This window comes from Gastrolobium bilobum, unplaced genomic scaffold, assembly GCF_033153095.1.
Source record: "Gastrolobium bilobum isolate Gb01-03AN ecotype WA unplaced genomic scaffold, APGP_CSIRO_Gbil_v1 utg17055, whole genome shotgun sequence".
In the NCBI taxonomy this organism is placed as follows: Eukaryota; Viridiplantae; Streptophyta; class Magnoliopsida; order Fabales; family Fabaceae; genus Gastrolobium; species Gastrolobium bilobum.
The window spans coordinates 254793-264867 of record NW_026899394.1 but is presented as its reverse complement, the minus strand read 5'-3'; the positions used below and the strand labels follow the sequence as shown (position 1 = coordinate 264867).

The 10075-nt window shown below is 32.4% G+C and overlaps 1 protein-coding gene across 2 annotated transcripts; it reads right to left on the bottom strand.

Annotated features, from left to right (window-relative positions):
- Positions 1-677: 677 nt before the first annotated feature.
- LOC133290230 (protein ROOT INITIATION DEFECTIVE 3-like) lies at positions 678-8739 on the bottom strand. Of its 2 annotated transcripts, XM_061488297.1 has the most exons (10): positions 8608-8739; positions 8020-8224; positions 7651-7764; positions 6963-7096; positions 6668-6815; positions 5902-6107; positions 5076-5203; positions 4125-4366; positions 3891-3985; positions 678-918 (listed from the first exon to the last, which is right to left on the bottom strand). In XM_061488297.1, the coding sequence occupies exons 2-10, from the start codon at positions 8221-8223 to the stop codon at positions 726-728; spliced, it is 1464 nt and encodes a 487-aa protein (XP_061344281.1). In that variant the 5' UTR covers position 8224; positions 8608-8739; the 3' UTR covers positions 678-725. The 2 variants fall into 2 exon arrangements, with proteins under 2 accessions (XP_061344281.1, XP_061344282.1); XM_061488298.1 differs by lacking the exon at positions 678-918 and having other exon boundaries at positions 3542-3985.
- Positions 8740-10075: the final 1336 nt, after the last annotated feature.

Below are 10075 nucleotides of genomic sequence, written 5' to 3'. Positions count from 1 at the left end.
GTGAACTTGGTTAGGCCACATGACACATTCTCATCAGCTTATCAAGTTTGATACCAGCAGTAACGAACTTAATCACCTTCAAATTTGTTACACGTGCACATTTTATAAGAAAAAAATTGACTGAACTAATAGGAATGTGTCACGTGACCTAACCAAGTTTGATACAACTAGTAACGAATTTAGACGCATGATAATCTGATAAAATTGTTCACGTGGCATTATGATAAAAAAATTTAAAAAACATACCATTTAAGTCACTGTTCGATAAAAGTGCTTGCCAACATGAATGTGTGTTTAATAATTGACTTGCAACATTACCCACGTCAAGAATCACTTACTAAAAAAGTTAAAAATAACATGCTGGTAAACCCCAATTATAGCTTAAGGTGGTGTTTGGTTCACGAGTATATTTTAGTTCACCGGGGAAATGTCATTACTGGGGATCCACAGGGAAAGTTAAATAGATGGGGAAGTTAAAAAAAAGTAGTTTGGTTGGATAAATTTTTATCAGGAAAATTTTGAAAACCTATGTTTGGTTTAGGAAAAAATATTGATGGGTAAATGATATAAAATTACAAATTTAGCTCCAATACACTTCTCTTCGATTTCTCTCTATAATTCAATTGCTTTTTTTTCCAGATCTAAATTAGGTAGCCATAGCCAGTCTCGTGCAAAGAGCAGTAGCTTCATCAGAATGGAAGGGAGTCCCAGCATCGTTGTCTATGTCATTGTTCCCAACAAAGAAGCAGGTCCAAGGGAACATATTCTCCAAGTAGCTCAAGACACTGAATGCAATATTTTTCCCTCAACTGCATAAGTGATTGAATATCTGGGATGAAATAATCTTCAACTTCCTCACCAGATTCTATTTCTTTGACACCTGCATTCTCAGCCTCATTATTGATGTTGATGGAGCTCCTGCAACCAAACCAAGAAGAACATTATTACAGGGGCTAACAGAAAACATGTCTGGTTCTATATTTTTAATGTTGTTTCTTATTTGATGTATGTTATTGTTTCTGCAAGTAAGAAGCTTCCTGAAAGCATTGTTACAGAAAAACTTGCAGCTTGTGTAAATAGGGTACCGGGTAAGAAGTGGGGGGCTGCTGAGCACAAAACCAAGATAATATTAGAAGGGTATTTTCGGTTGCTTTAAATTTGCAATTTTCAAGTTAGACGGATATCCACAAAAACCCATCTCCAAGTTCTCTTTCTCAACAGTGCCAATGTCTAGCTTTATCGATCAAATGAGCAAATGCCATGCAAATGGCATAGATGGGCAACTTTCCAAATCTGTCTTACCAAACAAAGACAAACTGAATTCCCAAGTTGATTTGCCTAGGAAAATTACAGAATCTCCTCAACCAAACAGCACCTAAGGAAGCTTGCCAATTTCACCAAAAACTCGACTCAATTCCTTATGAATCAAAACAATACCATATCATATGTGTGTGTGTGTGTGTTTTTTTTTTTATACTTACTATTAATTTAGATCGGGGAAGGTTCTACAGTATGTCTAACCGATTATAATGCTTAATCGCTTCAAGAATCAATGAATATTCCCACACACTAACACGATACTTTTTAGCGTGTTTTTTCCTCACTCGCACAATTCTTGAGAAAACTTTCTAGGAGGTAACCCATCCCAGAATTACAATGACCATCCCCACACACTAACACGATACTTTTTCCGTACAGGTCTACTGAAAAGTAGATGCATCTTGTTAGTATAGGTAGTACCAATTAATTCTTATAAGATATCTTCAAGTGCAGTGTCCTATACCAGCACAGTCTCTGGAATCCCTCTCTTTCAGGTGTTAATTCGATTCATTCATGTACCCTCGTTGTTGGAAGCCTGTCAGGAGCTGCTCCTTGTCTCTGCCCTTGCGCACCATGCCCTTGCGCCCTTGATGTTACACTAGTCATACTTCAATCAAGAATGTATGACCCAGTGTTGTTAAATCCGACTCGGGCATCGACCCGGTCGGAGTACTAGGTCACTGGTCAGACCGGTTGACCCAAATATATATAAATATATATGTAAAAAAAAAAAATATTAACATATAAATTCAACATATATAAAATGAATTAAACAAGATTCACTAAATAAGCTCAAAAACATGAAACATAAATAAATTAAAATGCACGCTATTATTATGTCAATTTAAATTGTAACTCATAATCCCTATAAACATACCTTTCAATGACATTGAACTTATATTTTTCAAATTCAACTACATTAAAATGACATATGTGATATGTCACATTCTCTTAATTTACTATTCCGCAAATTGCTTCAGTATTGAAAATTGAAATTTGAGGTCATTGTAAAAGAGTATACTAGCAAATAAAATTACAACAAGTTTTTAAAATGAGTTCTACATTTTTTTCTGATAAGATGATACAGTTTTGGTTTTTTTGTTTTTTAATCCATGATCCGACCGGGTCACCATTTTTTGACCGAGTTTGGCCGATTTTGTCCAAATTTCGACTGAATTCGACCGGATCGATGCATGATCGGTCCAATACTTGACCTGAACTGATCCGTTGACCAGTTCACCGGATCTCAGGTTGACCCAGCCAGGTCGAGCCGAATTTTACAACAGTGGTATGGGTCGTATGACCAGTCATATATAATATAATTTGTAAAAAAAAAAAATTGTAAACAAATTCTTCCCCTTTTAGATTTATCATTCTTATCACAAGTAAGATTATTATTGAATTAATTTAAAATTAACAGTTATAAAAGGAAAAAAAAAATATCACTGATTTTTATTTTTATTTTTTGGAGAGGATCTATCACTGATTTTAAATTAAACTAATGATAGCCGTTAAAGATAACAAACCTAAAATAATGATAAGCATAATCTCTTATGTAAAAATTGAAATTAGGGAAAAATACTCTCCATTCAAAATCAAAAAAAGACCACCAACGTTATTAAATTTTTTCAATAAAAGACAATATTGCCTATCAGAATGAAATTATTTATTGCCTACCAAATTAAAAAAAAAAAAATTGAGAATCAAACCTTTGATTTGCTCTTTGAAACCCGACCCTATCCCTCAAATCATTTCAACACCATATCTTAGAGAGAAAAAAAATAACATGAACAGAGGTGTAAGATTAAATATTTATTAGAAAAATAAGAAAAGTAATTTTTTTTTATATATATATATATTATCTCTAACAGATACATTAAAAGCTTAAAACCTAAGTGTCCACAAGTACTGGTTTCCACCAAACCAGCTTGAGAAAAACATGACAATTAAACAGAGTTAAAATTAAGGGAAAAAAGAGTCTCATGTAACAAGTGACTCCTCCTGTCATGTCATGTAGTGAACACATAAATATGTGAGATCAACTTAAAAAAAAAATGACACATTTTTTTTATATATGGACAGCAGGAAATTACTGTCTCCCGCAACAGGAGAAGGTATTTTCCCTAAAATTAATCAGATTAAAATGCAGTCTGAGACTCTGAGCATAGACATCACAACCAGATGATGGATTCATAAAAATTCTGCAAGCAGTAAAGCCGTCAACCTGGGATCACTTTATTTTCTCCTAAAATTGTCAGTAGGTATGAATATGATGGATAATGAATACTTTTAACGAATCAATGGAAGGATGAAGTTTTCTTTATGTACAACAGTTTTTTTTTTTTTTTTTAAAAAAAAGAAGATAAAAATTAATATAGCGGCGTAGAAAATAAAAAAATTAAAAAATTAAGAGGAAGCAGAACGAACACGGAGAAGGAAATCTTGTGATGCTAGAGATATACTGAATAGTGCCTGGCAATAAAAACCTGCCCTATTTGTCATTTTCATCTAAGGTTCTAGCTTGATCATCTACCAGCACATTTGCACAAAATTGATGCAAGTTTCCGTACATTTTCTTCCATTGGTCAACCATTTGCATCGACCTTTGGCAATCATGTTTTAGTTTCTCCATCTCCATTTCAGAAGCAGCAGCTGAACCTTGATGCTGAAGGATAGATGATATGAGTTTACATCAATATGAGGATTAGGTAATGGCTACCCTTTCAAACAAATTTAAAACAAAATAATAAATCAAGACTAATAACTATAAATGTTAAGACAAGTAATCATCAAGACACAAAAACCTGAAGCTCCTTAATGCAATTAGATATCACATGAGAACTGAGGTATGAAACATCCACGCATCTCCTGCCACCCCCAAGGCTGATAACAGTCTTTATATCTGAGTCTTCATCCGTTGAATTTGCATATTTTTCCAATGGAGGTAAAAAAGCCCCATGCTTTCTTGAGGATGCTTGTACATTAGAAGATATGCTATTACTTAAGTCAATTTCTTGTCTAACAACAATAACATTATTTACAGGTCCTGCAGCATCCAGAATAGATTAACTTTAAATATAAAAAATGCATGCTTAAGCAGACTTAATATAAAAAACAAGCATCATTCATACCACCTCGTGAAGGTGATTTGGTCATGAAACATGCCCATCTCAGAGTAAACTAGAACAATATCATCTATGAGCATCCAGGATAAGCATATAAAAGACAACAGCAAGCATTTATATAATCATCCAGAGACCAGAGCATATTGCGCTAAAAATATTGGCTATCCTCATCAAAGGGAAATAACTTAGTGCAACACCAATCAAAAGTTGACAATAAAAGATTAAGAAAAGAAAACTAATACCAGCACAGATATAAGTAAAAGTGAGTCTACAATATAATTACTGTCAATGTTCTACCAAGATGAGAAGAACTATTAGGTACCAGTATGTTTTTTAATCAACTAATGAAGTAAAAGCTCACATTCACACAGAAAGCACAGTTAACAAATGTTAGATTAGTTGCTTTAACATATCACACATGAATAGCCAGTTGTCACTAACAGGTTTTGATTTGGAAAGAAAAAACAACTTGAGCATGGATAAAGCAGAAGTTTATTCCATTAAAAAGGTTTGTAGTAAATAGCACAACATACAAGCAATACTAAACATAGATATGCAATCAGAAAGCCTGTTCTGCAACAACAATACCAAACCACAAGCATGCCATATTTCACAAAGTTTATACAATACCTTTAGCATGTTTAAACATGCGGACAATGTTACGAGTTCTCACATCCCAAACACGTACCATTCCATCCTCTGACCCAGATATTAACAAATTCCCTCTCGTGCCATATGCTAAGCAAGTAACTGCCTTGCTGTTAAAATGAGTTAGATAATCGGTTAAATGACACTGCACAGCTTGAACCAAACTTTTATTTTTAGGTAACAGAAAGGCCAGTAGCAAAAAGGCATACAAGATGTTATAAACAAAATTATAAAGAATTCACAAAAAAGGCCTAGCTCATTTACTGGTTTACTACATAAATTCTTATGATCAAAATATTCCAATAAGCTTTTAAGTAACGACAATAGCTTCAATTTGGATCTTGATGGGAGTGAGGGATATTTCAATATAATTCAAGCTTAATAAATTAGAATCAGCTATGGATAAAAACAAACTAATAATTTCAACATAAACTATCTCAGATTCCTCATCTGTTGTGACCAGTCTAGGGATAATAAATGTTTGCTTGAATTCATCATAGCTGAGAGTTAAATCATGGTTGAACCCTATACTCATTGAAGTTTCCGCAAGAAACAGAATGCTCCAATCATGTTGCTATTTAAAAACTATACTATTGCTTGCAACTTCCATATATGTTGCTAGGAGGGAGCATAAGACTGTCTACATTGTCCAGATTTACAAAATATAAACAAGGGAAAACAATTCAAAGAGAGAAAGACAGTCATTCCGGTCATAACTGACACAAATTTGAAAAACTAACATCATGATGAGACGACATCAACAGTTCAATACTTTGAATATCTGGACAATACAAGAAGAAAATATAACCTGTTGCTAGAAGATGAATCAATGAAATACATCCCATAATTGTTACTAGCACTGCTTTCAGTGTTAAGTGCGGCGATAAATATTTTTCCATCATCACTGGCAGCATAAAACACATGTTGAGCAGGATCCAATGCAATGGCATAAACTTTTGCAGGGAATACTATATTTCTTAGTAGTTTTAGTTTTCCCTTAGATAAGGTCCATACCTGAAAAAGGAGACAAATTAGAATTTAAAATCCAGATCAGTGAATTGGAAAACATACAAACAACAACAAACAAGCCAATGAGTTTAGCTACAGCGCGCGCACACACACATATTCTGAATAACTTAACCAATAATATAAAAAGTAACCATGAGTTAAATATGATTACATGCAGGGACCTGAGGATGGAGATATAACAGACTAAATTGAAGTCCATTCCAACCATAGTCTAAAAATACTCTAAGAAAACTTGCAAAAATAAAAAATCTTGGAACATAATTTGCATTTAGAAAGAAAATATTCTTTGAATAGTTAAGCTTTTTTTACATTATCAACTCTCAATAATTTATTAAGTTCATGGCTAAAATTTCCTTAGAATAAATGTCACTCATATTTAAATAGAGTAATATGCACCCTTGACCCTCATCACCTATATTTCACAAATAGTAGAGATTGGTGATTCATGCTGGCAATAGTTAATATAATTCCTTCGTAAACATACATCATTGCTTATCTATTTTGCTACTACAACACTGTCACCACACAAAAACAATAAAACAGACCTTACAGGTCATATCCTCTGAAGCTGACACTATAATTGCATTGCACCCTCCATAACCAATCACAACATCAGTTACACATTGGGTGTGCTCTTTGACACTATGCTCATATAGAGTATTAGCTTCCCGACTTCTCAAATCATCAAATATCCTGAAATATTGAACCATGTAAAGGAAAGCAGCATATGCTGTAATATTAGTAGTTAGCACTGCTAGCACCCAAGCAGTACATTATCCTAAAGAAAAAAAGAACTGATACAGGAGAAAAAAATGGAGAGACAAGATTAGCAGCTAGTACGTGAAGAGAGACCAAACTGTTATGCGTCCATCTTTAAAACCAGATATCAGCAGTGAGTCATCTTCAGAAAATACCAGGCAAGTAACAGCCATATAATAGGCGTCCCACTTCTTCAGCAATCTGCCAGTTTCAACCTTAAAAGTAATAATACATCTAAGTCAGTACAGTCCAGGATACCAGTAAACAGAAACAGAGAAACCATGAGCCTGTTTGATTGTGTTCTGGTTTTTTTGTTCTTAAAACTGTTTTGTAAAATAGTTATGGATACATTTGTTTTCTATATTTATTTTTCTTTGAAAGTTAAAAACAAAAACAGAAAACAAAAACAACTCAGACATGTTCTCTAAATTTGATTCTAAAAACAAAAAAACAGTTATAGTTTTCAAAACATTTTTTACAAAACAGGTCTTACCAAACGAGTTTTTTAGTTTTTTTGTTCTGAAAACTAAAAAACTGTTTTTGAAAACAAGATTCAAACAGAGCCCATGTTTCCACTTTCAATTCATAATTCTCCACAACCTAATTTCAGGTAAGTTTGGCATCCCCACAAAAAATTCAGGCATAAGGCATTTACTTTGCATAAAATCTTTCCATGCAAATTAACCCATCAATTATTCAACCCCAATTCAAAACCAGATCAAAAACCAACCCTTGATGCATAAGGATCCACCAACAAAGAAAAACTCACCTCCCACAAGTATATTTTACCAGACAAGCCTCCACCAGCAAGATAGGTGCCCGGGTGATTGGCAGCAAGGGGCTTAATAGGTTCAGCAGGAAAGCTCTTAACTTCAACTTGCGGCTGCACACCCATTATGCAAGTGACAATGTCATCATTCATTCATCATTACACATCATCTAATAAATGAGAAGAAATTTATTCCTCTTGTAGTATTCAACGCATGAATTCAACTAAATGCATTTATTGGTTTCTAATGCCACTTAAGACAGATGACATTAAAAAATACTACATATGTTACAATTTAAGTGGGTTTAAAAAAAGTCAAATAATAAAAAAATAAAAATAAAAAATAAAATTTGGGAAGAAATAAAAGACCTTGGACCAGGACCAGAAGAAAACAGAACCAGAAGATTCTGAAGGGTCTCGAATCTGAGAAGAAGCGAGGAAGCGACCACCCACAGAGACAAGGCCATGAGAAGGTGAAGAACACGATTTGTAGCGAAGCTGCTCAGCCCCTGTCTCAAGCTCCCAACATCCTATTCCACCATCATCAGACGAAGATGCCACAACAACATCCATCCTTCATCACCAATTTCCAAACGATTAACCACCAACATAAACAAGTTTTAGTACTAACAATACATTGCAAACATTTATGCACGTGTTATTACTATGCGTTACTATAAAAAGATTTCCAAGGTTACAAGATCTTACCTTTTTAATTTTAATTCTAAAAAAAAAAAAATTATACATATAAAATAACATTTAAATCATAACTTCAATACTAAAAGATAACAAATATTAAAGACAACAAAAGAATTATGATGGGACAATTTGTAGTTGTAGCAAAGTCACAACTCCAACTCTTTGTAAATAATAATAATAAGAAGAAGAAGAATTCTCAAATGTTACGTTTAAACATAAGAGTGAAACATAGAAACTCTGTAAGCAAAATAAGAGTACCTTAGAGCAGTTCAAAACGCAGTCAGAAGATAGATAAGAGAAGCAAAACGCAGAACCCCATCCAAGTTGAAACAGGGAAACACTGAAGCTGTGACCTTGTGAGAAGCCAACCGCAGAACGTAGCCGGAGATGGTACAAGGGTTTTGGTAAGTATATTCTAAGTAACAAAAGCTCTCATTACTAACTTATTACCCATCACATCACCATTGGATGTTAAAAAGTTTTTAAAGAGAGAGAAAATATTAATCTAATTGTGATTAGATAGGTAGTAAGTTGGTAATCACATCACCATTTGACCAAAAGTCGACTTCGATGCACTGTACACTAATAGTAAATTTCATTAATAATTTAGAAATTTTTGTCCAGTTTGATTAAAAAAAAAAGAGTAAGTATAAGATGCAATTCTATTAAATTGCCAACAATATACAATTTAATATTTAATTTATTTTCATACAAATTATTAAACGAAGAATAATATTGTAACAACTCAAATTGTGTTACTATCAATTAATCTCACTATTAGATCGTTTATGTTGATTCAACGGTTATATTTATTTACATCTTTGTATGATTATGATTCACCATATTTATTTTTGTATGGTTATGATTCCCCATATTTAAAGTGAAAGCAGTAAGTATGAAAAATCATAACCATATAAAGATTAAAATAGTTATAAAATATTAAATTTGAGAAATCATAACCATATAAAGATGAGAATAAATATAACCGTTGAATCCACATAATCGATCTATCGATGATAAGATGGATTGTTGATAACATTAATATTAATACAACTTGATTGTTATAATATCTTTTCCTTAATTAATAGCATCAAAATAATCTCAATATACCAAAAGAAAAATCAATAAAGTAAGTGATAAAAAAGTTTTAAGTAGGGGTGTAAATAATTAAAAAAATTAGGAAAGGGGTAAGTGATTCTGACTAAATTTTCAGGGGGATTTTTGAAGTTTTCTCTAGAAAAAATTATATGTAGGACCCATGTCAGCACGGAAATCGAAGGGTGTGTAGGAAAATTTGAGAATTATAAAACCCTAAAACTAATTAGGTTACCCATGCATTTTTTAATTTCATATTTATATTTACTGCTCGTGAGATATGATATTACGAAAAAGATAAGAAATAGATATGATAAATTCATATATTATCTCATACTTAATGTGTACTAGATATATAAATGGTTAGTGTTTGAGGCAAATTAAATAGTACTCGTATATGATATAAATAGATAAAAATATTCTTTATCATAGAATTTTCATATAATTTTTAAAATTAATTTCTAAATCACTTTTTTTTTCTTTCAAATTATTTATACATCAGTTCCTACTTTTAATTATTAAAAAAAATCAAAAATTAAATTTTAAATAAAATACATTCAAATACATAAAATAACTAAAAATATTTTTCAAAATAAGAAATTATATCTTTATCAAATAAATTTAAATATGA